Source organism: Pezoporus flaviventris, unplaced genomic scaffold (assembly GCF_033815535.1).
Source record: "Pezoporus flaviventris isolate CSIRO_AGI_PZ_B2104156 unplaced genomic scaffold, CSIRO_AGI_Pfla_v1 ptg000113l, whole genome shotgun sequence".
NCBI lineage: Eukaryota > Metazoa > Chordata > Aves > Psittaciformes > Psittacidae > Pezoporus > Pezoporus flaviventris.
Window position 1 is genome coordinate 1286966 of NW_026892661.1, and position 26992 is coordinate 1313957.

General features: G+C 57.0%; 1 protein-coding gene across 4 annotated transcripts in view; it reads right to left on the reverse strand.

Moving 5' to 3' along the window:
• The window catches only part of DSCAML1 (DS cell adhesion molecule like 1), a 93850-nt gene that overhangs the window by 4306 nt on the left and 62552 nt on the right, over positions 1-26992 (reverse strand). The window contains exons 4-31 of one of the 4 annotated variants that reach the window (XM_061478016.1): positions 23925-24071; positions 22385-22663; positions 21321-21596; positions 20571-20867; positions 18542-18814; positions 15754-16032; positions 15376-15495; positions 15118-15294; positions 11065-11264; positions 10757-10853; positions 10517-10645; positions 9977-10144; positions 9755-9825; positions 8651-8891; positions 7373-7519; positions 7146-7301; positions 6529-6668; positions 5153-5306; positions 4859-4976; positions 4612-4775; positions 4266-4364; positions 2276-2464; positions 1917-2204; positions 1679-1834; positions 1129-1159; positions 757-875; positions 338-490; positions 39-233 (exon numbers count right to left, since the gene is read on the reverse strand). In XM_061478016.1, the coding sequence (XP_061334000.1) occupies positions 39-233; positions 338-490; positions 757-875; positions 1129-1159; positions 1679-1834; positions 1917-2204; positions 2276-2464; positions 4266-4364; positions 4612-4775; positions 4859-4976; positions 5153-5306; positions 6529-6668; positions 7146-7301; positions 7373-7519; positions 8651-8891; positions 9755-9825; positions 9977-10144; positions 10517-10645; positions 10757-10853; positions 11065-11264; positions 15118-15294; positions 15376-15495; positions 15754-16032; positions 18542-18814; positions 20571-20867; positions 21321-21596; positions 22385-22663; positions 23925-24071 (4863 nt within the window). Of the gene's footprint in view, positions 1-38; positions 234-337; positions 491-756; positions 876-1128; positions 1160-1678; positions 1835-1916; positions 2205-2275; positions 2465-4265; positions 4365-4611; positions 4776-4858; positions 4977-5152; positions 5307-6528; positions 6669-7145; positions 7302-7372; positions 7520-8650; positions 8892-9754; positions 9826-9976; positions 10145-10516; positions 10646-10756; positions 10854-11064; positions 11265-15117; positions 15295-15375; positions 15496-15753; positions 16033-18541; positions 18815-20570; positions 20868-21320; positions 21597-22384; positions 22664-23924; positions 24072-26992 lie in introns of those variants that run through there. The other 3 variants (XM_061478017.1, XM_061478018.1, XM_061478019.1) reach the window with 3 other exon arrangements.

A 26992-nucleotide genomic window follows, 5' to 3' on the forward strand; every position in this document is an offset into this window, starting at 1 on the left:
ATGGACCCCAACGATGGGAGCTCCTGGCGCTGCCGTACCAGTGTCCTGAGAGAGGCTGGCGCTGTAGCTGTCGCTCTCGGTGACGGTGATGCCGTGCTGGGAGCCCACTGTCCTCCAGTCCGAGGTGAGGGTCCGTGCTGGCGTGGACGCCTGGCACTTGGTGAGGGTCCACTGGCTGGAGTACCGGTTGCGGGTGCTGTGCGCAGACTTGACGCTCTTCCTTGACACAGGGTCTAAGGCACGGAGGTCCCAGTGTCACAGGGGGGCTGTGGCTCACCCACAATTGCCTTGTGCCCGTATCCACGCTACTCCCAGCAGCCCAAACCCAGCCACTTACTGGTGCCGGGGCGGATGTCAGACATGTCGATGAGGGGCCCCGTGTTCTGGATCAGAGCAGGATGATGCAGCGAGACACCCGTGCAGAAGCTCTGGGGATTCACTGCCTGGCTGAACTCTGTGTCAGTCACTGGGATCGTGGCTTTGTCATCCCCTGGGGGGAGGGGGAAGAACTGGAACTCAGATCCCTTGTATTCCCCAGGACACCCAGGGATGGGGGATTTGCCTCCAGCCACAAGATGCAGCCAAGGAGATGGCAGTAACACAAGCGGAGCAGGACCCACAGGCTGCATCCTGCCTGCCCCAGGGGAGGAAGAGGACAGCCTGGGGACACCGCAGGCTCCTCAGGGCCATGGGATGGCAGCCTGCATCCCCTCTGAGGGCAGGGGCTCCACGGCACAGGGAACACAGGGTCCTTACCGAGCTGTTTGATGCCCTCCTTGTCCTCAATGAGGAGCTGCACCCGCGGGATGTCGATGTGCAGGCGGGGGCCCTGCGGGGGCCCCTTCACTGGCGTGTCGAAGCTGCGGTTGTTCTTGCTGTGAGGTAAGAGGGGACGCACACCCGGCCGTTACTGGGGAGAGCAGGGCTGGGGCTGGCACCAGCAGCCCACCCGGGGCTCAGCTCCGGGCAGCCAGCCGGGAGCTGCTGTGCTATCGAGACACCAGCACAACCTTCCCGGTCTGAGCCCAAGGAGGGCTGGAAGCGAGGCAGGGCTGAACCTGGGCTTAAAAGCATTAAGGATGGCCCCCACCAGCCAGCCTTCCCCCCCCACCTGCAGCTCAGACCTACCTGATCAGCATTTCAGCCAAACTCTTGGCATCTGTGCAGGAGACACAAACAAGAGGGAAAGGGGTTGGGTTTGGTTGGGTTTTAAGGTGTTTTAAGCTGTTTAAGGATTTTTTAAATGTTTTTTTTTTTTTTTTAGGCTGTTTTAGGGGTAATAAGGATGCTTTTAGGGGCCTACAAGGATGCTGGGGAGGGACTCTTCATTAGGGAATTAGTGATAAGATAAGGGGTAATGGGTTCAAACTTAAACGGGGGAAGTTTAGATTGGATATAAGGAGGAAGTTCTTCACTGTGAGGGTGGTGAGGCACTGGAATGGGTTGCCCAGGGAGGTTGTGAATGCTCCATCCCTGGCGGTGTTCAAGGCCAGGTTGGACAGAGCCTTGGGTGCCATGGTTTAGTGTGAGGTGTCCCTGCCCACGGCAGGGGGGGTGGAACTGGATGATCTTAAGGTCCTTTCCAACCCTAACTTTTCTATGACTCCATGCACCAAGCCAGTCCAGGAGAGCACAGCTCTGCACCCTGCTCCCATGCACCGTATGTGCCCCATCTCACCTCGAAGCCTCTTCAGCCGCTTCTCCTTCCTCTTCTTGCGGATGATGAAGAGCAGCGCTACCCCCAGCGTGGCCAGGATCACGGGGCAGGCGATGGTGAAGAGCTTCTTGACGTCGTCGCCCTCCCCTTGCGCAGACTTGATGGGTGGGATGGTGCCTGTGGCAGGGCGCGGGTGGGCGCAGGGTCAGTGCCACGGGAGCCCCCTCCTCGCCATGGTGCCCACCCCGTCCCCACTCACTGCCGTCGTAGTCCAGCGTGGCGAACTGCGCGCTCTCGTTGCCGCAGCCGGCGCTGTTGCAGGCCTTCATGCGGAGCTCGTACCAGGTAGCCTCGCGCAGCTCCGTCAGGAACACCTCGCTGGAGCTGTTGGTGCGCAGGCTCTGCCAGCCCCAGTTGCCCTTGGGCCGGTATTCCAGCACGATGGCGGTGATGGGGCAGCCCCCGCTGCTCCAGCCCTGCAGGTTCAGCCTGGCGTGCGTGGAGTTGATGTGGGTGAAGAGGTGCTGGTCCTTGCTGAAGGAGGGCTCTGCGGGAGAGGAGCCGTCAGGAGGGATGCGGGAGGGAGGGCACCACAGGGACCCCATGGGACAGGCTCACCTCTGCCGTGGGTCTTGGCCTCGATGATCTCGCTGATGCGGCCGGCCCCGACGCTGTTCTTGGCCGCCAGCTTCACCTTGTACCAAGTGCCGCACTTGAGGCTCTCCAGCTTGAAGGAGCGCTCTGAGGAGCTGATGAACACGTCCTTCCACTCCTCGCTGTTGTCCACAGAGTACTGGAGCACGAAGCCTGTGGGAGCAAGGATGGGGTGGTCACCTCCTGGCACACAAGGTTGATTTAATGGTTGGACTTGATGATCTTAAAGGTCTTTTCCATCCTAGCTGAGTCTATGATTCCAGGCAGGGCAAAAGAAGGGGTTACCACAGGGGTACCCTGCACCCACCTTGGGGACATCCCATGGCAAAGTCCAATGCACCCCTGCAGTGCCAAGGTGCCTGTTACACACCAATTCCTGCCCAACTGTGTGCACGTGAATGGTGATGGAAACACAGCCCTGCACTCCTACGCTACTGACACAGGTCACAGTTAGCCCAAAACCGTTACCAGGGAGAGCTGCTGCCCTGCAGGACTCTGCCTGCATCCTGAGTAGAGGTCAATTCATGTCCCTGCTCTGCCCACCACGCAGGCCAAGGCAGGAGCCATGACCCAGCACGGCCCCTTTGCTCTGTTATAAACAAGAGTGTGAAACGTGATTGAGCGGTGCGAGGCTATAAAGGGAAAGGCAGAATGAACTGGCTCCCTTGGGAAGCTGCTGGGAAGTTGCCTCTGTCACTGCGCACCGCCTCCTCTCCCGTGATTAAGGGGAAGCACAGTGTGTCCCAGGTGAGCAAGCCTGCTACACTGCTGACAACAAGATGCCTGCAGACGGCTTGCAGGGTATCCCGGGAAGAGGCTCACGCTCCAGGCTTTGGGCAAGGGATACGCACCGGGAACATCGGCGCTCCCCACGGCAGCGCATCTCTGCTGCCCAACTGCTCTGGCCTCTTTGGCTGCACAAAACCCCAACCTCTGATGGTGCATTGACAGATTGGGCTATGCTTGCAGGTTATTTTGCCAAACCTCAAACAAAAATAGCAGGGAGCAGAAGGCTTCATTCGTCCTTTGTGGTGCATCACACGCTGCACAGTGCAGAGCTTGCAGGACCGCTCTGTGTACTAGCACCACCCGGGTACCACTGCAGCAATGCCAAAGGACCCATGTGAAGGCAGGCATGTGCCTTTCACCAGCTCTGCCATCATCCAGCTCTGGCAGAGTGCTGTTAAAGGAAGTTATGCTCTTCACACCCACCCAGCACCAAGGCTTCCCTATGGCTGGACCGTCCCAGGGTGGCACAGGTCTCCCCACCCACATGCTTTCCCACCCATGTCCAAACCAGCTCTGCTGCCCCACACCACCCACAGCGCTGGCACCCGTTATTTATTTACCTTGGACATGCAGCGTGGTTTTAATGTTTCTAATCCAATTATAACCAAATTTATCAACAGAGTCCGCTGGAGTGAAAGGCTGCTGGCTGGGGAGATTCGCTTGTAATTACTTTCATGCTTTTAATTAATTGTAAGCGAGGTCTCCTTCCTCGCTCCCTGCTCCCCCCTCCGTGTGCAGCTGCTTCAACGTATAATTCATGAGATGAGTCAGAGCAGAAAGGAGGCTCTGGAAAGCAGGGATGCTCCTGGAGCCCCCCAGCCTGACAGCAACTGCAGGGGGGACAAATCCTGCCCTGATGGGATCAGACTTGCACAGTGCTGGGGACGCAAAGCAGCCACTGGGGCTGGGGCTGGCCACCAGCACCTGAGCAATTATAAAGACCTTGCAGCCCCCTTACTAGGACCAGCAGCCTTCTACAAGCTAAGGAGCATCAGCCTTATTCTGGAGTGTTTCCAAGAGGGGGAAACTGAGGCACAAACACACAAGTGCATGCGCAGCCTGAAAACATGCACCATGGGCCTTGCCCCGAGTGCCAGGGCCAGAGGCACCCTCTGCTCTGGGACGGGTGCTGTGGTGCTGGTGCTGTCGCTCACAGCAGTCATACCTCGGATGGAGCTGCCCCCGTTGTCCCCAGGAATCCAGGCCAGTGTGATGGATGACGCTGAGGTCTTGGACACGGTCAGGCGGGGCTGGTCCGGGGGCACTAGGGAGGAGGAAAAAGCCCATTAGCATCATGCATGCTGAAAGTGCCCTGTATTGTGCCCCGTAAAAGAGGAAACACCAACAGGAGCCTGGGACCGTGAGTGCCAACCCTGCAGTGTTTTACCCCACCAAGGGCAGTGGATGAGCCAGAGCACAGCTCATTGTGCTGTCTGGGAGATGGAGCGTGTCCCCTTGCTCCCAGATGCACCCATGGGACCATAGGCTCCCCCTCAGCCAGCGCCCCTCACCTTGGACCAGCAGGTTGATGATGATGGTGTCGAAGCCCCACGTGTTGGTGGCGGTGCAGGTGTAGTACCCCGAGTCCTCCGCTTTCACCGAGCGCAGCACCAGCGTGCCGTTGGTCTGGATGAGGCGATGGCCATCCACCGTCACCGGGATGGCAGAGTCCTCGCTGCCGGCAGAGGAGAGGGCACATCAGCCACGCACAGCACAGCAAGGCTGACAGCCCCCGGGCCGTGACAGCACCCTCGGTACCTGTCCTTGGTCCACTTGATGGCAGGGACCGGCTCCCCAACAGAGTTGCATGGCAGCCTCACATCCTTCATCCATGGGGTGGTGACGGTGCCTCCAAAGGAGATGATCTTGGCAGGGGCTTGGGGGCAAGGAGGAGGTCAGCATGGTGGGCAGGCCCCATGCATGGACCCCCCTCACTGTTAACCAGACCTGAGACTGCCCAGGCACGAATGATCCCAGGCTGTCCCCTGCTGCAGCCAAAGCAACCCTATGGACAGGGCTCAGTGGAGCCAGGGTGCGTGTCCCCCCAGGTACCTTTCCCAGCAGGCTCGATGGTGACCTTCTCGCTGATGTTGCCGCGGCCGGCGGAGGTGACGGCAGCCACCCAGAGCATGTACTGCTGCCCGCGGTTCAGGTGCGCAATGCGGTAGAAGAGCTGGTCAGGGCTGGTCTCGTACTCGCTGGGGGCCTGTGGAGAGGGATACAGGAGAAGGTACAGCCTCTGGGGGACCCTCACCTCATCACCCTCAACTCGGGCACCCCAGGAGCATCAGCAGGAGTCAATGCAGGCCAGTGCAGTGCTTGAGGTATCAGCAAGGAAAAGCTGCCTGGGGGCCAGCTGCCTGCACCGGGGCAGCCCCAGGATCCCCAACCAGGGTGTCCTCATCCCATCAAGGTGCTGCGGGTTTGCTCCCAGGCAGCGGTCTGGCTCTGCCTGGGTTCCTCAGTGTACACCGGCCAGTGTTGTGATGTCTCCAGGGAGCCCGAGGATCAGATGGCTTGGTTTGGCTGGCACAGCTTGTTCCTGGGTAAGGACGCACCCCTGGCTACCCACCGAGCTGCAGCGGGAGCCGGGCACCAAGGCAAACCCTGGCCAGGCTGCCAAAACCCCTCTGTGGTCGCAGTGAGCAGCCAAAACCCTGCATGGGCTCACCTCTTGCATGGCCCTCAGTGGCTGTCCCAACCCCATGGTGGTACTACATGGATACAGAGGCTGTGCACAAGCACCATGACCAATCTCCATCCCATCAGGGTCAAAACCGTTCTGCCCCAAGCCCAGCCCTGCTCCACCACACTGGCACCAAGCAAGGGCTGTGTTGCTCCCCTTTGCATGGGATGGATGCCACATGGGTATTTGTGCATTCACCATCCTCAAACGCGTGCCCTTGCGGGGCCCACAGATGTAAAAGCACCCCACAAGCAGACACCCGTGTGAAAACTAGATATGATACATCAGTTTTTTTACCCAAATGACAGTTTTGACAAGATGCCAAGAAAACAATATCGGATCCCAGCGGTTTTACCAGTTGCTTTGATGAAAAGATTATGTTGCCCTGGAAACCAGAGGCTCACATAGTGAAATGAGTTTGAGAAAGAGCTTTTGATAAGCACTAGTCTGCAGACCTCCCATCAACCTCTCCCTCTTCATGGAGTGATGGGGCCAGGTTTCACTTGTTTCATTTTCAGTCAGCTGCTGGCACATTTCCCCTTCTGAGGAGGGTAGATGCCAGAGAAAGGGAGCAGACAATGGGACCATGCCTTGATGCAGTGTCCACTGGTGCAGCTCTGCACTGCATGTGCCCAAGGTGCCTTTGCTGCTGCTGCTGCCTAGCATCAGCCCCCCCTCCCATTCCTGCTTGGCCAGCTCTGGCACACCCTGGTGATTCCCCATCCCCATCCCCATCCCGTACCGGCTGCCCGGAGCCGGGGCTGGAACAGAAGATGGTGTACTTCCGAATGATGCCATTGGGCTTGGCTGGTGGCAGCCAGGACACCACCACACTGCTGGCAGAGGATGGGACAGCCTTGATGCCGGCCGGGGGACCTGGAACTGGAGAAGGGAGGAATGAGGCAGAGCCGGTGCTAGGAGGTCTCTGAGGTCTCTGCAGCCCAGGCTCTGGTTTATAAACGTGATTGGCTTTTAATGGCATCTCCTGAATCTGCCTGAGTGGCTCAGCCGTACCCTGCTTGCTGTGTTCCTGCAGCATCTGGCTCCTTCCAGGACACCACAGCAGCCTGTGGGCCCAGGAAATGCTCTGCTACCGAGCTAATGGCATTAAAGTAGGGCAGGCAGGGGTGTAAATATTTAACTACCCACGCTTAGGGGAAAGGAAACAAAAGGGAAAGGGAAATGCCCTGCCCATGGCTGTGCACACGGGTTTCCTCTGGGATCCCTCAGCATCCCAGCCTTTCCTTTGTGGGTACAGCACTGTGGCACGAGCAAGTGCTCCCATCCCCTGGCATCGGCATGCTGCAGCCCCAAGTGATGCCAGCAGGAGCCAAGCGGGCTGGGGGCAGCACCACTTACTGTCTTCCTTGGTCTGGATGTAGAGCACGCTGCTGCGGACGCCGTCGCCAGCCTGGGTGTACGCCAGCACCTGCACGCTGTAGTTGGTGAACTTCTCCATGCCCCGCAGCTCCACGCGCTCCCGCGTGGTCGTGATGTTTTGCATCTCACCCCACTCTGCGGGGACACAGGTCCCGTCAGCCCCGTGCCACCACCCGCCCGCGTCCCCCCCACCGCCCAGCGCTCACCTCCATCCATGTAGAGGGACCAGAAGATGACCCGGTATCCCTTGAGCACCCCGTTGAGGGTGCTGCGTGGCGGCTCCGACCAGGAGATCACGGCCACATCCGATGTGATGGAGATGGCCCGCACGTTCTCGGGAGGCTGGCTGGGAACTGAGGAGGGGATGAACGGGGAGGACATGGTCTGATGTAAAGCATCCTTGCCCATAGCAAGGAGGCTGGAACTGGATGATCTTAAGGTCCTTTCCAACCCAAACCATCCTATAGTTCTATGGCAATCAGAAGGGAGGCATGTGCCTGGCAGATGCTGTGCTGAAGGAGCTGTGTCCCACGGGTCAGCCACCCCAACTGCACCCCATCATGCTGCTGCTCCCCCCCTTCCCCAGCTGCTCGAGCCCCTGCCCAGTACACTGTGCACTATGTGTTTGTTTGCCTCCAATGCACTGTTTCACTCCTCCTGGACCACCGAGGTGGGTGCAAGCCTTGTGCTCATAGGGCCAGGGAAGCTGCCGGGACACAATGTGCTTCCCAGCGAGGAGAGAGTGGGATTGCTGGCTGGATGCGAGGTAATTAGCTCCCATTGCCCCCTAAGAGGTAACTTTAATTTTTATGAGCATTTAAATGATAATACATCACCGTAACGATCCGCTTTGAAAATGGTTATTGTTTCATATTACTTAGGTGCAAAAATATAAGCACCATGTAATTAGGGACAGAGTATAATAAACTAATACAGATCGTCCTTTTGAACAAAATGAAGGTAATATAATTACGGAAAAGACACTATTGCTAAAACAGGGGCCCTTGAATACCCCAGGAGGAGTGCTAATGCAGCCAGGAAATGATCATGGTTTGACAGGCTAACGAGAGCCTTAATTAAGTATGAAAAACTGTGGAGCAAATGCACCACAAAACTTTTTCCTCCTTGTTTTTAAAAGGGCTGAGGCCTTCAGCGATCCTCCCCCGACAGAAACCTCCCTGGCACTGTGGCAGCGTCCAAATCCACCTTGAAATCCTGATGGCACCAGAAACCTGGTGCTGAGGGTGTCCCGGCACCCCCAGGGAGCATGCACACACATGCAGTCAGCCCAGAGCTGAACGCTGCTGGTGGGCAACAACCTGCTTAGGACAGGGCAGGGAGGCCCCAAGGTGGGATTTGGTACGGGGAGCAGGGAAACCACCTGGAGCAGGGATGGATGGATGGATGGATGGATGGATGGATGGATGGATGGATGGATGGATGGATGGAGGGAGGGAGGGAGGGAGGGAGGGAGGGAGCCTTACCGTCCTCCAGCGTGGTGGCATTGATCTCGCTGGACGACGGCCCCGTCCCAGCGCGGTTGAACGCCTGCACCACCACCCCGTACTGCGCGAACTTCTTCAGGTTGTCCAGCGTGTAGACCTCGCTGTCGCCCGTGGCCTTCATCTCCACAATGCTGTACTGCCCGTTGCTGCCCGGGCTGTTCTCCCGGTAGCCGATCTGGTAGCCGCGGATCACCCCGTTCTGCAGCTCCTTCTTCGGCGCCTAAAGGGTGCAAGGGGCAGCGGTGTCAGGCAGGGTTCCCCTGCCCCAGCCACCTCTGCCCAGCAGCTTTACCCAATGCTCTCAGGCTTTCTCTCCCCACACAGCTCTCGGCTGCACATGCTTAGTGACAGAGCAGTGATAACAAAGGTCCAGCTTCCTTGGAAGAGAGGAAAGTGATGTGCACCTCCAGCACCATTCCCTGACTGCAGTAGCTCAATGGGAAGAGGAAAAAGCCCTCACGTCTAACAGCCTTAAAAATGTGCAAGGCCAGGTTGAGATCGATCTTAACAATATTTCTCCAAAGCATTAAGAAATCAATAGGGGTGATTGCAATTTGATGTCACAAAGCCAGGAAGATCCATCTTGCTGAAATACTCTTCAACCGAAGTGACTTATCTTTCAAGTGAACTTTATCTTTCCATTAATCTGTTTTTCAGTGCTGAAGGGGAGGGGGGGAGAAGCTGGAACCCCAAATTTATTGACTTCCCGGTTCGTTACGAAGTCCTAACTTTATAATCAATTTTATTTTTCATTAGGCAGCTTTGGAAAAATAAATCCAATTCTAAGTTTTATTGATCTCTGCTCCAACACTTCTCAACCCCATGTCTGGCCTTTGACATATTTACCCTTGCTCCCCGATGGACAGCCTATGAGATAACGAGCTTGTTATATATTGTGATGAATAAAGGCCCTGTGCAACGAGCCGAGCTCACACCCAGCCTCCAGGTTTTCATTTCATTGTACCACTGACACAAGGCCAGCTCCCAGCACAAGCCACCACTGCAGAGGCTCAGGATGGCATCTGCTGCTGCCCAAGTGCCCACGCCCAGGGATAGCCCATGCACCACCCCAGCCCTGCTCACCTTCCAGGTAACTTGGATGCTCTGGGATGTCATCGGCTGCAAGGTGACATCCATTGGAGGCCCATCAGGAGCTGTGGAGAGACAGACCAAGGGAGCACGTTGAGCAGCATCAGGGAAAGGACCTTCTCATCAGGAAAGACTGGCTCCTGGAGAGCTGTGCCACAGCCAGATTCACCATACAACCCTGCCCGCCAGCCGCTGGGCCCCTGCTGGGAGCGGTACCTGCTTCCTCCGTGCTGATGGTGAGCTCCTTGCTCGGCTCGCTGCGCCCGATCTTGTTGAAGGAGTACATGCGGATGCTGTACACGGAGGCCGGGTGCAGGTCCACGATGTTCGCCTGGTTGATGGTCGGGGAGATGTTGCGCGTAGACTGCTTGAATTCCCAGGAATCTGGCAAAGCGAGGCGGGAGGATCAGCATCGGCATCCCACCCTGGGGTCCGCAGCACCGAGAGAGCCATGCTCAGGTAGGTGAAGGCCCCAAGCACCTCCAGCTTTCATCTCCAGCCTCCACGGAGAGGTGCTGCTTCCCCCTCCTCGCTGTTGTGCAGGCTGGGGCTGGCTCTTGCAAATATTGTCTCTTTTAATATTCCCTTTCAAATGCTCCCATCCAACAGAAATTAACATATTTCATTAATGCCGCTCTCTCCTTTCTTCATCAAAGGCACTGGGATGCAGACTATTCCCCCGGAGGTCCCAGGACACAGCGGCCGCAGCGCAGCCCCACGGGGAAGGGAGGAGAGGGGAGGGTGGCCGTCACCTACCTGACTTGTTCTTGTACTCGATATCGAAGCCGGTGATGATGCTGTTGCCATCAAACCGCTGTGTCCATCGCAGGTTCATGCTGCGGGCCTTCACCTCGCGGATCTCCAGCTCTGGTGGGTCAGGGGGCTCTTGGGGACACAGGGGCAGGTGAGGGGTGGCAGGGAGAAAAGCCTCCAGGATCAGGGGATGCCCACAGAGAGGCTTTGCACCCAGGGGCTAGCACATAGAGGAATGAGTACCTTGGACGGTGAGCTGGATCAAGCCTCTGTCCTCGCCATAGGAGTTGATGGCATGACAGGAGAAGAAGACCGAGTCCCCACGGTCAGCTGGCTTCAGCTGTGAAGGTTTCAGGGAGAGGAGAGGAGCCAGTTCAGGCTGAGCTGCCCTGAACACCATGCCCCTGCCTTCCCCCAGTGCCGCAGCCTGCTCCCAGCCCTGCAGGACCTGTGCCCATGGAAGCAGGTCACCCTCCAAACCTCCCATCCCCTGGCTCAGACCCATGCAAGGCACCAGGCAGCCCAGGCGGGTGCGGGACCCAAGCCCTCACCTTGAGGGTGGAGATGACCTCGTCGCCGTTGTCCTTGGTGGTGATGGCGTAGCGCATGTTGCGGTCGGGGTCGATGACGGTGTCGCCCTTCTCCCAGCGGATGATGATGGGCCGCTCGCCCCGCGCCGTGCAGTTGAGCTCCTTGGTCTGCCCCTTGATGGCGATGGTGGTGTTGGGGTGGGAGGTGATCATGGCCGGGACTGCGGGGAGGTAGGGTGTCACCGGGGGGACACTGTGGCTGCCCAGTCCCAGCACAGAGCCCAGTGGGGTGGATGCGGGTCTCAGCAGGAGGCCACGCAGCCCGGAGCGGAACCGTCTCGCTGCATTATACAGCTCAGCATCATAAAATAATGAAGCAGATAAATTTTATAATGCATAGCATTACACCGGGGTAGACAATAAAACGTGAAAGACAAATAACCAAGCGCGCACCATAATGAAGAGAAAGCCTCCAGTCTGAGACGTGCGGGTATGAATTATTGACTAAGGTTTTACACTCCCGAGGATGAGAGGAAGAATGTTTTCCATCACGGATTTGCATAATTCACTCATATAAACCTGGGCAGAATATAGAGTGCCATTTCACATCAGCAAGGCCGCCTTTGCACTGCAGATACCACTGATATTTTTTTACCCATAGCCACCCCAATACACAAACGAGGATGACGGGGACCCCCACACCACGCTCACCGCCCGACGGGCTGCAGCACCCCGCGTGGCTGCATCCCATGGCTGCCCAAGCAGCATGGTCAGGAATGGCCCTTGGTGCTGCCAAGCACCCACAGCCCTGGCATGAAGCTGCCTCCTCCTGTCCCCGTGTGCTGCAGCAGCACTTCTTGCTGTGAGGGGTGGCTGTAACTTCCCCACAGGCTCACTGCTCCTAAGCCAAGCCCTGGTGCTGCCCCTGTGCCATGCAGTGGGACACCGCTGGTGTGCACCATGCAGGGGCCATGGGCTGGGGGGCCAGGGCAGCCTGGGTAAGCAGGGAAAAATGTAATGCATAAACAAACAGCGCTGCTGAGTCCCGCAGTAATATATGGTAATGACGATCCGCAGAGGCAACACACACTGGTATAATGGGACACAAGAGGCTCTAATGAGCTACGACTTCTCGGCTTTCTGTGGCAATGTAATTCAATTAACAGCTAAGGAAACCTTTCCTCCCCAGCTGCTGGTGTTTGTGGGGTGCAGGGCAGGCACCCACATGGCTGGGACAGGGTGATGCCCGGTGTGGTGCCCGTTGGCAGTGCCCCATAGCAACCCTGCCCCAAGGGCCTGCGAGCAAAGAGTAGGGATGCTGGGGCAGTGCTCGGACACACAGTGCAGGGCATGGCAAACCAAGGGCTACAAGGAACAGAGCAAGGCTTCTCCTGGCTCTGCTCCATCCTGTCCTAAGCTGCACACCCTCTTCCCTCAGCCCCAAGCGGCTCTGCCTGCCTGCAGCCCGATGCCAGGGCTGTGCCAGGGAGAGGGGCACTGTTCCCCTGCATGCAGCCTTCCTCTAGCCCAAGCTGAGGCCAGTGCAGTGCAGAGGGCGTGCATGGCCACAGGGGCCAAAGGGGCAGGACAGAGCTGCAGCAGCCGTGGAGGCACCAGCCCCTTCCCAGTGAGCAGCAGCCTCAGGAGAGGAGCTCTGTTTCAGGCTGTGCTTCGCTGAAATGCATTTATTGATGTTTGATTACAAGCAGCTCCTTGGATGCAAACATATCAACCTCCCTCAATTGCCGTGGTCCCAGGAGAGTGGCACGCAGTCCAGAGCAGGGGAAGGAGAAGAACAAGCCATAAGAAAACTCCAATCAGCCACACAGACAGCGCAGAGGCAGCACCTCTTGCACTCCGGTACTGGACACGTGCCCTAGAGCAGCAATGCTGCTCACAGAGGGACGGCATCACTTGGGACTGACCACAGGACCCTCCGAGGGCTGCACCTCTGGGTGCAGCGACATCAGTAATGCTGGTCCCTGGCTGTCAGAGCCAGGTCAGTGCTGCCATACAGACAGGCTTCCCTCGAGCAGAGCCTCCGATGCTTTCTGTCCTCCCCATGCCCCATGCCCAGCCCTTGCCACTGCCCTGCCGAGCATCGCTTCCTTGTTAACAAGGCCCTGACAAGAGGCTGGTCCTGCTTGCTGGGCAGAGATAAGCCTGGCTACAGAGAGAGTCACCAGCTCGCTCTGACACCCTGCATGGGGCTGGGGCTGCTCTGCAGCCCTGTGGTGACAACTGAATGAGAACAGTGACAAGGGTGACAAGGGCTGTGCCTCCCTCGCCCCCCTCTCTCTTGTTTGGAGCCGGCTCTGTGATGTTAACTTGATTGCGCCCATTTCAGCTTCCTTTCTACACTGATTAGCTGAGCTCCACCTGAAGCATGAGATTAATTCAAATTGCATGGAAGCAATCAGTTATGCTCTTGCTGTACGGCAGCACACCTCCAAATACGGCTGTGCCCATGACACGCAGGCAGCTGCCCTTCTTCCAGCACCCCAGCCAGACCCACTCACCCAGCACCACGGCACCAGGGAGGATGGATTAGAGGATCCCCCTCTCCAAGCATTGCCACCACCCCGGCAGCGCTGCACAACCGGGATGTGACCCTGTCCAGCCCACATGCTCTGCTCTCAACACCCGGGGAGGCATGCAGCCATGTGCTAAATGGCATTTAGCACGCACCAGTGCTCTCCTCACCTGCGCCCCGTGTTCGCCCAGGTTCACGTTCCCATCCTCCAGCATTCACCACCTTACAGACTCTGATGATCCCAGACATGAGCCTGAGTGTGTTACCCAGGGAACCCCCATGGGCTGGACCAAAGCAAGTGCTTCGGGCTGGGGCACCAACAGTTACGCTCCTGGAGCGGTACGAAGCTGGGCACCTTTCCTTGCCCATCACCTGATGGTGCAGCTGCCAGTACTCTGCAAGGACTGCACTCACTTGTCTGAAGCATGACCCGGGTGCCTCGGCTTGCCCCTCGCAGCCCATCGCTGTGGTATCGGGCAGGGGATGTGCAGATGGGGGCTGGCTGCCCTCCTCTCTCCTGCTGACCACCAGCACCCGTCGTTGGGTTCTGATTCACTCCCATTTAACTCTGTCCGCAGTGGCCTGGCTTCCCAGGAAAGGCAGTGCTGAGATCGCTTTAATTGGCCTGACATTTCACTAAACAAACAAAAATCCCACACCGAAACAAACCAAAGAGCCCCATATAATGCTTAATTGGCTGTGGCGCTTTGTCTACCTATTCATCCAACCCTGTTCAAAGGCGGCGAGGGCTCCAGGAAATGGAAAAGCACATGCATAATAAGGTTACGTGCTATTCAAGTCAGCAAGCAACCTGTCCTGGGATGCAATTACAGCGGATAGCAGGGACAAGGCAACAGTTCAGGCTCGAGACTTCTGCGCGCTCGCTCGGGATTCATCGCCTCGACTTTGTACCTGCGCCTCATTGAAGTGCCTTGTTTGAAGTGCCTCGGTTTGATTCATCAGTCGGCGGGATAAATTACACAGCGGATGGGGAGGGGAGCAGACACCGGGGGAAGCAAGAGGGGACAGGCACAGAACACAGCACTTGGCTCCACTCTGGAGACGCACAGGAGCTGCCCAAGAGCAAGCGTGATAGGCTGGTCCTCCCTCCATCACCTCCTCTCTGAGGTCTGAATGCTCACAGCACCAACAACCCAAATAAACAGAGAGGAGCTGGAGATTATGCATTCCTCTGGTAGCAGCAGGAGAGGAATCCAATAATAAGCGCAGCTTAAACATGGTGTCTAGCAACACTTGCCAGCCCATCCCTGTCACAGTAGCTCAGCTATTTCCTTTCCTTCTGGATGATGTAGATTGATTGCTCGGTTTTATTAAAGACAAAGTGTGTTTAATGCTGAAAGGGAAGCAGGTCCCTGGAGGAGCAGAATCAATGCCCTCCCCTGGCCGCACATCGATCGCGGGGATGCGCGGACTGAGGCCAGAGCCAGGCTGGTGCAGCAGGAACCTTTGGCAGGGCTCTGCTCACAAACACCCACCCCACAGCCACAGCCACCTTCACCGGCACAGCCCTGGCTACTTACTCTTCACGGTGAGAAACATGGACTTGCTGATGTCCGTGCCCACGCCGTTGCTGGCCTGGCAGAGGTAGTAGCCGATGTCCTCCTCCAGCACGTGGCGGATGAGCAGGGAGCTGTTGGGCAGGATCTGGATGCGGCCCGTGAGGGGTATGGGGTGGTACTGCTGGGGGTTGCCGCTTCCTAGGAGGGGACACAGAGCACCAGTGAGGCACCGTGCCGAGCGGTGCCGTCCCCACCCTCGCTACCGTGTCTCCCCCTTACCTTTCGCGTGTTTCCACATGACTTTCGGAGGGGGGTAACCATCAACGGAGCAATTCAGCACCCCAGCTTTTCCGTAAATGCCATCTTGGTTGTTGGGTTGCACCACAAACCGAGGAGGCACTAATTGGAGAGAAAAGACGGTCACTGTAGTGAGAAACCCATCAGTGCCGTGCAATTCCTCCTTGCTTGCGGGCACACGGGTGCCCTGGCTCAGCCCTGCTCCTCGCCCTCCTCGCCTGCTGCTGTGCCTTTTCTACAACCAGAGAACAGCGTTCTCTCCTTCTACCCTTATTACTTATCTCTGCTCCCTACCCCTTGCTGTCCACCCTCCACGGCAGCAGTATCAGGACCAGGCTGGATGTGCCCCATGGCACTCACCCCGCACGATGAGCTGCCGCTCCCGGCTGACCGTGGCAGCGTCATTGCTGGCGATGCAGGTGTAGTTGCCATTGTGCTTGAGGGACACGCTGGAGATCTGCAGGGAGCTCATGAACTCCTTGCTCTCGATGGTGACGCCGGAGCCGGAGAGGATGACGTGCCCGTCCTTCCTCCAGGTGATGTGGATGGGCATGTCCCCGGAGGACACCACGCAGGGGATGTAGAGGAGCTGCCCGATGGAGGCTGGAGGGAACTCGAAGGGCTGGATCAGAGGCGGGACTGTTGAAGGGAGAGGCAGGGCACACTGCAGAGCCCATGCAGGGATGGGCTGCAGTGAGGCTTGGGGGAGATGCTGCCCAGAAATGAAGGCAGAGAACAGCAGAAGGCCTCTCCCACCGTGCTAAGAGCAGGATGGAGAAACAGCGACCTGCAGAGCAGAGCAGGCCCTGCTCCAGGGAAGCCCCGGCCACCCCCCTGCGCGTGCCGGCTGAAATTCCGCCTCAGCATTTATCTGCTTGCAGAAAAAGCACTCATTAGATGGATGCTCTTCTTAAAGGCACCGGATTCAGAACCAGCCATTATCTTTCTGATAACTTAATTAGGCAACCGCAGCATCTCTGGCAATGTGGGAGGGGGAAGAAAGCGGAGAGAGGGAGACAATTAGCTCAGCACCTGGAAGATGAGATCCTCTTTCCGCAGTCTCCCTAATTAAATTAGCAGGCTGCCAATTGTCCCTTCAGCAGACACGAGCTGCCCTCTTGTACAGGCTGAGCAGCAGCTCCCTGCCCAGCCCTGGGCTCCCATCTCCACCCCATGCCCAGCCCAGCACATCGCAAAGGTCTCCGCTCCAGGGCTCTGCCTGGCCCCACACTGACCAGGTAGCTCCTGTGCCTTCTCCAGCTACAGCAGCGTGGCTCAAGCTGCTGGAGACATGGAGCCAGAGCCGCCTGTTTTCCATAATTAATGAATAATTAATTGGGAATGCACTGCAGTCTATTGCAGAGTGGGGATGGGCTTGAGGATCCACGCCCCTTCAAACACGCCCCACCAGCTGCGTTCCAGCCACCAGGAAAAGGACAGGCTCCCTCAACAGAAGAGCTGTCCCTGCTCAAGCTCCCCACAACCGGAGCTTGCAACTCCCCTTCCCAGTTCGTTTCCATTGCGACTCTTTCTCCAGTGCTTCCAGGCTCTCGTGTGCCTGCAGCAGGAGCTGGCTGCACGTCCATACCCCAGGACAACGCACGAGGGTCTTCCAGCCCAGCCAGCCACAGCGGCTCTGGAGGGGAACCCCAGCAAACAGCATCACCCCAACGGTGCCCCAGCACTGCTGGCTGCAGAGCACGGCTGCTGTCAGCACTGTGGTCCCCAGATTGCCAGTCACCCAAGCAGGGCAGCATCTAAACCAGGGCATGAGTGTCCCTCGGTGCAAGGCCGGGGGCTGCTGTATACCCCCAGTCCCTGGGGAGCAGCACTGGAGGGGAGCTGTAGAGCTTTTACTACCACATGCTCGGAAAGACCTGCATAACTCACTCGTGGCAGTTAATGTGGTCGCAGGCACTTGTGGCAATAAAAGCTTTACAGCGCTCCACGCCACCCTGTGCTCCTAGTGCTGTGCAGTTACATTTATTCACTCGGCTCTGACTCTCTTCTAGGGCTTTGCAATTCTTTTCCACAGGCCTTTTACCTGCTGACTGGAGCAGTCAAGGAATGGAGCAAGCGGGGCCATGGAATATCTTGGGCAGCCATGGAATGAAGACCTATAGAGCCTCTCTCCACACCAGCCCTGCCTGTCCCATACTCCCCAGAAGATCAGTATTCACACAGCTCTGGCCTCTTTTCAAGCCCTGAGGCTCCCACGTAGGAAGGGACTTTATATTAAGTGAGGAAAGCAGGGCTGGCTGTCCCCTGCACTGCAGACCCAAGGGGAGAGAAGTCCTCCCCACACTGCCTTAGGTTACCAGCAGCCTACTCTTCCCTTTGCAAAGCCTCGGAGAAGAGCATTAGCTAATCAAGGGGTAGCATCTATAATCAGCTTGATGCACTCTCTTGCTAACCTGATTCTTAATAAGAAAATGGTGGATGGGAGGGGAAGGAGGGGGATCAGAGCAAAATCCAGTCCATGAATGCCCTGCTGGGTGAGACAGAGAAAGACAATTGGCCAGCTCCGGCCCCAGCGCGGCTCTGTTTGTCTGAATGATTTACTGCGAACACCGTGCTGGTGACGGGCAGGGCCGACCCGACAACTCTGAGCACGGGAGATACGGAGCTCAGCACAATCTCAGCGAGTCACTGGCAGGGAACGCATCCGGCTCAATTCATTAGGACTGATAGCTCCCTCAATGGGACTGAATAATTGATGGCCTGGAGAAGCTTTTAAGATGTTCTGTGCGCTCGGAAGACCAAGAGTATTATATTTTAAAAAGCTAACACACACAGAAAAACATGGGTGAAGGTGATCCAAGCAAAGGTTAGATGTTTTAATACTCTGTGTTTACACCGTAAATCCTTGCTCCATTGCTTGTAGTGGGAAATGGATACAGCATGGCTCAGGGAAGCTGCCAGCACGAGCAGCTCCAGGTACCCGCTCTGCAGGAGCTGAGCCAGCTCCCCAGGGATGCTGCAGTGGAGCTGAGCTCCCATCGGTGCAGTGCCTGCAGGGCACAGCCACTGCATAACCACGGAGTCCCCTGTGCGATGTTCTCTGCCTCCATCTCATTGCAGAGATGTCCCCAGCACAACTTGGTTGGCCTCTCCATCTGACCCAGGGAAAGCCTCTCCAGCAGCTTACCTTTCACTGTGACATGGACGCTCTGGCTGATGGAGAGCTGGGGCTGGATCAGCACGCTGCACAGATACTCTCCTTCATCCATGCCTTTCTGGACGTCCATCAGCTTTAGAGTCCCGTTTTCAAAGACCACTTGGCGGTGGTTATCGGGCAGCAGCAGAGAGTCCTTGTACCACTTGATGGAGTAATACGGGTACCCGATCACCCTGCAGTTGATGAAAGTGTCCCTACCCGCTACCGCTGTTATGTTCTTCATCGCTCGGATGCTCGGGGGACCTACATATTGGGGAGGAAGGAAGAGGCAGGCTAGGTTAATTCCGAAGGGCGGTTTGGTTGCATGTAGAGCTGCTGCTATTTCAGATGAGCCTCACGGGCAAAGGAGGTAACCAGAACGGTTGGGACCCATCCTGGTTTTGGGTGAGGAGCAGGCATAGGCTCCTCCCTGAGCACGCTCATCAGCTAAATGTGATAGCTATCACACATGCCTACAGCAGCGCTGCTCTGGATGGTGGCTGTGGTCCTCTACCAGTTCCTTTAAGCAGTGCCTTCAGCCACAGGGACTGCAGAGGGCTGGGGAGCACTCCCCCCCATCTGCAGCCACACTCTGCCTCGCTTGGAAGGAAGCTGCCCGCTTGTGCCAAACATCCTTGACAAGAGCTGCTCCGGGAGCCTGGCTTCCATTGGGAATGTATTTTACCTCCCCTAAAACACACCCCTCTCAGCCTCCCACTGGCGAGCTGAGTGTGGCTGAAAAGCCAGACAGTCACCACGTTCTGGCTGGCTCCCATGCTGGCAGGATGCTGCAGGTGAGTAATTTCAACAAGAGGTTTCATGCATCAATAATTACATTGTTCTCCCAGCCACTGCATAAAACAGCAGACTAATCTAAAGCTTAACCCTATCTTGACTCCTCGTCCTAAGGGCAGAGCAGGATAACGGCTTAACAGACACTCAGGATAAGCCAATGGATGGTGGTTCTCATGCTGGGACGTGTTAAGAAAATGAGCAGGAAAAAAGAAATTAGCATCTGGTTCTGTAACTGTCTCCGGGGCCTGTCTGAGGGACTTGCTCCATTCCGGGGCAAAAAAAACCTGAATCTTATCTAGTGACAGCCCATCAAGAGCTGGGAGAGGAGCAAGGGAGACAAGGCAACGTCCTCATTGAAAAGGCTGCTCTGGCTTCTCACTGCTGAGGGATGAACTCGCTCCAAATTTAGCAGTAAACGGCAGCAAAATCCCGACTCTCCTGGGATCCCAGCCAGAAAATCACCAGATCCATTGCAAACGTGAGACCCAGCAAACCCAGCCCTTCACCCCTCCGGAGACAAATAAACACTGCCTTGCCTCTGTCTCACTCCCACCTGTAAGCTTGGAAGCTTTAATTGGTGTTTATGAATGGGCAGGGGCTTATACCAAACCCCGTGCCTAAACACACGTCCCTGTAACACACCGAGCAACACGCTCCAGCCGTAATAACACGGTGATTAACGTGGCCATGGCTTTTAGCAGACAAAGAAAACACAGACATGACAAATCAAAGCTCATTTTCCACGATTTCATGTGCTGCCTCATCATCGTTTTGTCATGTAGATCCCTGCGCCGGCAGGCACGCTCCCTGCCAGGGAGCCAGCCATGGGAGAGCATGGGATGCTTCTGTGCTCACCGTGGCCTTCTCCATGCACAGGGCTCCTTGGGGAGGTGTTGAACAACCCCTTGGCAGGACCTCCATGGGGACAGAGTGGACCCCAATGGGGAGAACGCTGCCTTTTTCCCCCTGCAAAGCCAAGCTCTGGTTTTCCAAAGTCACCAAGTGCTGTGCACTTAAATTCCTGGTTTTAAACGTCAGGGAAGCTCAACGCTGTGGGCAGGCGTGTGAGCAAGTGGGGAATCAGGGAATGGGATCAGGGCAGCCAGGGAGACCCCTGCAGCTGGGAAGAGGATGGAGAGGTGAGGAAGAGCCATCGGCTAGGAAACAGAACACAACCAAAAGCCCAGTACAAGTCCTATTCTGATATTTAAAAGTAGACAGGCACCTCTTACGTTTATTCGCGCTTGGTATTCGGCGCTGCCCACCGAGTTCCGCGCGGTGCACCGGTACACGCCGCCGTCCTTGATCTGCGGGCTCGTCACGTTCATGTGGCTGACCGTGGTGCCGTCCGACATGGTGTACTGGTTGGTGCGGTGCCCGCTGTCCCGCGGGATGGGCTCGTCGTCCAGTGCCCAGGTCACGGTCGGCGGCGGGGCCCCCTTGGCGGCGCACATCAGGGAGAACTGCTCCCCCGGGTTGACCACCTTCTCGCTGAAGGAGGAGACGATGCGGGGGGTCCCATCTGGGGGGCACCCAGCGGGACGGGGGTCAGGGAGCGGCAGGCACCGGCAGCAGAGTCACCCGGCTTTGAGCTCCCGCCTGGAGAGGAGCCCTGCATCCCTGCCAAGCATCCCTGCGGCAGGGAGATGCTGAGGGGCGCATCCCTGGTCCAGACACCCAGTGATGTGCATCGGAGAGGGGACACCTGCCTGGCCCAGGGGATGGGGATGGGCAAGTCAGCTCTTATTCTGGTCCTTCCCCATCCCCGCTGTGCTGCATCCCTAAGTTGCTTGCAGATGGCATGCACAGCCCAAGAAGCGTGGCAGTCTGGCCCCAGGATCCCCCACCCTTGTAGGTCTCACTGCACTCCAGCCATGCACAAAGCACCCTGCTGCACCTCGGGAATGTGGCAGCTTGGAGAGGGGCCAAGGAAAGCCCTCCCTAACGCCCCCCCACCCCGAGGAAGCCAGCTCACCCTCCAGCATGATGATGGAGAAGTCCTGTGCTGTCTGGGACTTGCGGGTGGCAAAGCACTGGTAGGCTCCAGAGTGGCTCTTCTGCGCAGCCGTGATGAGGAGGGTCTCATTGCTGATGCCCCGGATGGAGATGTAGTCATCCACCACCACGAGGTCCGTGTTGCGGTACCAGCGGATAACGTACTCGGGGGACCCGCTGAGGGCACAAGAGAGGATGACGGTGCTGCCGATGCCTGTTTTGAGCTTCTTTGGTGTGAGGGTCACACGCAGAGGGTCTGTGCGAGAAAGGGTGAGAGTGGTGATGGTGTCTCACCGTTCCTGTGCCTCTCTGCCTTTCCTGAACTGGAAGCACCAGCCTGACTACACGTAAAATGTCACTGCACACAGGCAGGCGGCCCCCCCACTGCCCCTGCTGCCGACAGCCCAGCTTTTAGTGTGAGCCCCAGGCCCCTGGCAGAGCAGGCCCTGGTGGGGAGGTGGCAGGGTGGCTGGAAGAGGACACGGTTTGTGTGGTGGGGACAACGTTGAGCTGGGGATGTGCCAGGGTGGCTCTCAGCGTGCTGTGCTCGTCACAGCGCCGCTCCAGGTAAGGCCCACACTTTGCATGCTGGTTCTGGCAGCTCTGGTACCACCAGGATCCCAGTGACAGGAGACAAGGAACAAAGCACGTGATGAATGCTTGGCCTGCCCAGATGGTGTTTACTGTTTGGCTGCAGCTTCTTTTATGTAAATCAACCAAACAAAGCGCAGAGGCACCTAATGTAAAACCAACATCACCAGCCAGCAATTTACATCCCCCAGCACTGCTCTGAATGTTCCCCGAGGCCCCTCGCCCTGCCCTGACTGAAGCACTAAATCAGGAGACGTCTGCAGTCCCGCTGCTGCAGCGTGATAAACCTCCTGCAAGTGCTCTCAGCACCACATCGCACACGTTGCATCGCTTCCAGCGTGCAATGCTGAAATACAAGGCTCGTAATTTCTGTGCCTGCGTAAAACCTTTAAGGCTTTATAAAGGTTTATGTTTAAGAAGGCCGAGGACGGGAGCCTCCCCGCCAGCTCTCACCTATGACCGTGAGGGTCCCCGTGACCTCTGCGGACCCAAAGGTGTTGGTCACCTCGCAGATGTAGGTCCCGCTGTCCTCCACGCGCAGGTCACTGATGCTCAGCCCTGTGATGCGCTTGGTCCAGCGGCTGTCGGTGGGCAGCGGGCGCCCGTCCTTGATCCACCGCACGGCCGGGTTGGGGTATCCTGAGGCGATGCAGGGCAGCTCCACCGGGCGGCCCGCCCTCACCTCCCGGGACTGGAAGCTGTCTAGCATCGTGGGGATGGACTCTGCCGGGTCTGGGTTGGAGAGGAAACAGGCTCACGTGGAGAAGAGGGACACAGCGACAGCAGGAAAGGCCCTGGCATGGTGACACCATCACCACCATGCCCCAGCTGTGAGAGCAGCTATCCCCATCCCCATCAGCCAATGGCTGTGCTGGGCAGGAGCGCAGGATGCCAGCCACATCGTCACTGGGCACAGGGTGGCCTGGGCAACCTGGGACATCCGGTGCATCCCTTGGGAGCCAGGGCTGGTGGGTGGGAAAAAGCGTCTGACTAGCTGATGGGGTGAATAAACTCAGCACCGGAGGAATTACTCAAGGTGACACCTAATTGGTGCAAAATACACAAATTCTGTGGCACATTTCAAAATGTACAAGCAAAGGGGCCCATCGGGCAGCTGGGAAAGGAGAAAATTAATCACCAAGTCTCAGGCGTGAAATTAAATTCCAGGGGAAAGAAACCTCTTTCATTACTCCCAAACAGAAGTGAAACGCTGTGACGTGTCAGTAATGACAGCGACCAGGAGGGGAATGGGACAGATCGAACATGCATGGGGAGGGGATGGTACATTCAGCGGCTGCATGGGCTCCTTGGAGCAGGCCACATGGGAGGGACACAGGATCCTCGGGTCTCTAAGAAGCATAGGGAAGGTCAGGGAAGCCCCAGCCCAGCCTGGACCCTTTCCCTACCCTCTATGGGGTTAATTCGAGGAGCTGATGTGGAAGCCACAGCCTGTGCACCCGAGGACAGTTAAAGCATATGGCAGGAAGCGGGCGCGCCGCAGCCGAGTGGCTGCGAGTCAGGCAAACTCCCTCCCGAGCGGAGTAATTTGGGCAGTGAGCGGAGCCGGGAGCGCCCCAGGATACCCGGCACTGGGGACTGCACTGCCTGCGCTGCAGTATCGCTTGCATGTTCGTCACATCGCGTCAGGCTGCTCACATCGCGGGCTGTCACATCGCATCGCATCGCACCCCGTCGCCTCTCGCTCCGGGTACTGCGCAGCGCGGCTGCGGCCAGCGCTGGGGGGTGCGTGCTCGGGGGTACATGTGAAACAGCACAAACCCCTTGTATAGCCTCAATGGGACCTCCTACCCCCGCACTGGGACGTCCTCTTGCTGCAGGGATGGGAGGTAGCGATGCCATCGCTCCCTCCTGCATCCAAGGAAGCCACGCACTCAGCGTGCGGGCAGGGAGCTGGCACACGGGCAAGGATGGACACCTTGAGCTGCATCAGGCCTGCAGGCAGGGCTCCCATCACCCGCAGCCACGTGCTCACCTGAGACCGAGAGCCTGGCTCCGTTGCTCTGCCGCGTCTCCCCACTGTATTTGTGCTTGGTGATACACCTGTAGGTGGACAAGGCATCTTCCTTCTGCACGTCCGATATGTACAAACCTCCATAAGAAGTAATAAAAAACCTATTTTCTGGAGACACAAAGGGAGGAGGAGGTGAGTGAGTGAGCCAGCTCTGACCCAGCACTTGCCATTGCAGCCTCATGTGCGCATCAGCCCCTGCTCATGGGCACAGTATTGTGCCCTCCAGCACTCATCCTGCAGCAAGTGCACCCAACCCAAGCACGCACCTCCTAGGGCTTGGATTCAGCAATGAGCTCTGGCCATGGAGCTGCAGCGGCACTGTGGCTGCAGAGGATGAGGAGGAGAGCGCGCAGCACGATGCTCCGGCAGCACGATGCTCCGCCACCACGCTGCATAGCAACGCCACAATTAAAAGTGAGTCTGTCCCGCTGAGTTAATAATTAGCTCAACTTACTTAGAAGCATGTGAAAACAAATAAGGGCTTCAGCTGGTATTTGAGCCCTGGGAGAAGGATGCAGGAGAGCAGGCAGGGCAGCACAGCCCCCTCCAGGCAGCAAGTTTTGGAGCCTGGTGCACGCCAAAGCACATGGGGAAAGAACCCTTGGATCTGCTCATGGAGCCAGCCTGACCCCTATAATCCATCATGAATAAGAGCAGTAATTAACACAAATGGAAAGAGCTGCACTGTGGCACAACAGAGCAGCTACACAGAGAGCAGGCTAGGCAGAGGGAGCGGAGAGAAGGTCCCCTGCCCCACTGCCAGTGCCAACAGTGACAGCAAGACTTCAAACCTGGCTTCTCCGGGGTTTCTTCCAGCACCAGCCTCCACTGAGCCTCAGCTGGGAGCGGAAGGTCCACTGACGGTTGCCAGCCAAACCATCCCATACCCAGCGCAGCAAATGCAGAGAGGCAGAAGTAGAGCAGAGATAAAACCTTTAAACCCAGCCTTTAAAGCAGTAATGGCTGCAAACAGCTCCTGCACCATGCCTGGCAAACCAGGATCTCCTTGATGAGGCCAGTCAATGCGCTTATCTTCTGGAAGGATGTTCATGGTTTAGGTGGAGTCAAACCCATCAGTGCAGGAGAAGCACGGGCACAATACAGGACTAGAGACACACGCTCCCAGAGGAGCCTAGCTGCAGGGAGAGGACCACAGCAGTCTCTCCCTGCGAGCACTTGAGGTGACAGACTGGCAGAAAACAGGGCTCTTCACCCAGGGAGCACATCCCCAGCACGAGCCAAGGCAGCGGCAGCCCTGAGCTCTGCTGGCACTACCCCGCTCCAGCTGCAGCTTAGCTTGATGTGTGTGCTTGACACTAATTGCTTGATACAAGAGTATTAGGGACTTGAAACAGCAAAGAAATGGCAACGTAGCCAGCTGCCGTTAGCAGGAGGCACAGGTTCTCCTTGGGAGCAGCAGGAATGCCGTGCTGTGGTGACCATCCCCACACCTCCCATAAGCTGCAATCTGCACACATCACGGTGCCTGCATCCCCAGCCCTGCTTGGAGGGGTCAGCCCCCCCCAAAACCTCAGGCACCGCTTTGCCTCCATGCTGCAGCACAAGGACAGCAGCACGCACACTGTGCCAGTATACAACTGGGAGCAGATGCTCCATGGTGCATCTTGTGCTCTGTGCCACCAGCCGGAGGCATCAAGGGACTGGTGAAAACCTCTGTAAGAGGAAAGGGGGCAGTGCCCTTGCAAGTGAACCGAGATAACATGCAAATCAAACATTAATGTTTCATCTCCCATCAAACCAGCAAGAGAAGAGCATTGGCATTTGGGGGAGCAGCTTGCCATGGCAGCAGGAGCCACATTTTGCAAAGTCCTCAGCAACCACAACTGGTCCCCATATAACCACACACAAGTCAGTGCATGGTTAACCACAGCCCTGCTCACAGACATGCTGTGCTCCCCCTCTGGAAACAAAGCCTTGCACAAGCTGGAATGATGTACAGGGAGCCAGAAACCATCGTGCTGCATCCCTGCCCCGGGACATGGGGCAGCAGCAGTCCATGAGAGCCGAACTCGCACACACACAGAGGCAAAGACAAGCAGAGCCTCAAGCTCCTGCCGGGATAGTAGGAGATGATGAGAAGGGCTGCACATGGAGGCAGTGCCGGATGGGAGTGCAAACTGAGCCCTTCCTGCACCTACTGACCCCAGAATCTGCAGGGTTTGCTACCCACCTCTCTACCATGGAGCAATAGGAGGCATTTAACCCCTTGCTAACTGTGGCTTTCAAGATGCAGGGCAATAACTGATGTAAAAGGCACTGACAGAGACCTCACCACAGTGCCTTAGTGCTGAGTTTGCCAGCGAGATTAACGCCAAAGGTCGCTGAATAAAATCAGATCTTTCTGCCTGCCAGGAGGAGGAAAAGCTTTACGGGAAGCAGAGGATTAAGTACACCCGTGGTCAGACGGGAGCGATGTGCCTCTAATAACTCTTCCAGCCAGACCTGAGCTGCTGCCTCTGGAAGCGCCTCACCAAAGCCCCTCTCATCCACCTTTGTACAGGAGGAGCCCCACCGGCCTCAGGAGCTTGCTCCTCAATCCGGGAGAAACACAAGGATATTGGGGGCTCTCCCACGTGGCAAACACCAGGAGGGTCACACAAACACACGCAGACACGTATTTGCTGTTACCAGAATCCTCTCCCATATCCCGTGGTGACTCCTGTCTTAGTCCCAGGGCCCCTCCAATTGCAGGAGGAAAGCTGCAGTCAATACAGGTTACAGCTGCTGCTCCATGCAGTATAGATTCACAAAGCCAACGGGGTCAGAGCTTCAGCAGAGAGCACATTTATAGTTCATAAGACTAACGAGAGAACTTTCTCTTGGTACTGAAGAATCAATAGGTGCCAGCATTTATGAATTAGCCATACTTGGAGTATATGCATCCCAAGGCATCCCAGACAAGTCCAATAACTGCTTGGTGCTATGCCTGTCCATGTTTGCAGTGACAAACGTCTCCTGGGGACTTGGCATGGAGGGGGAAGCCCTGACAAAGCCTGTGCTTTGCCGCT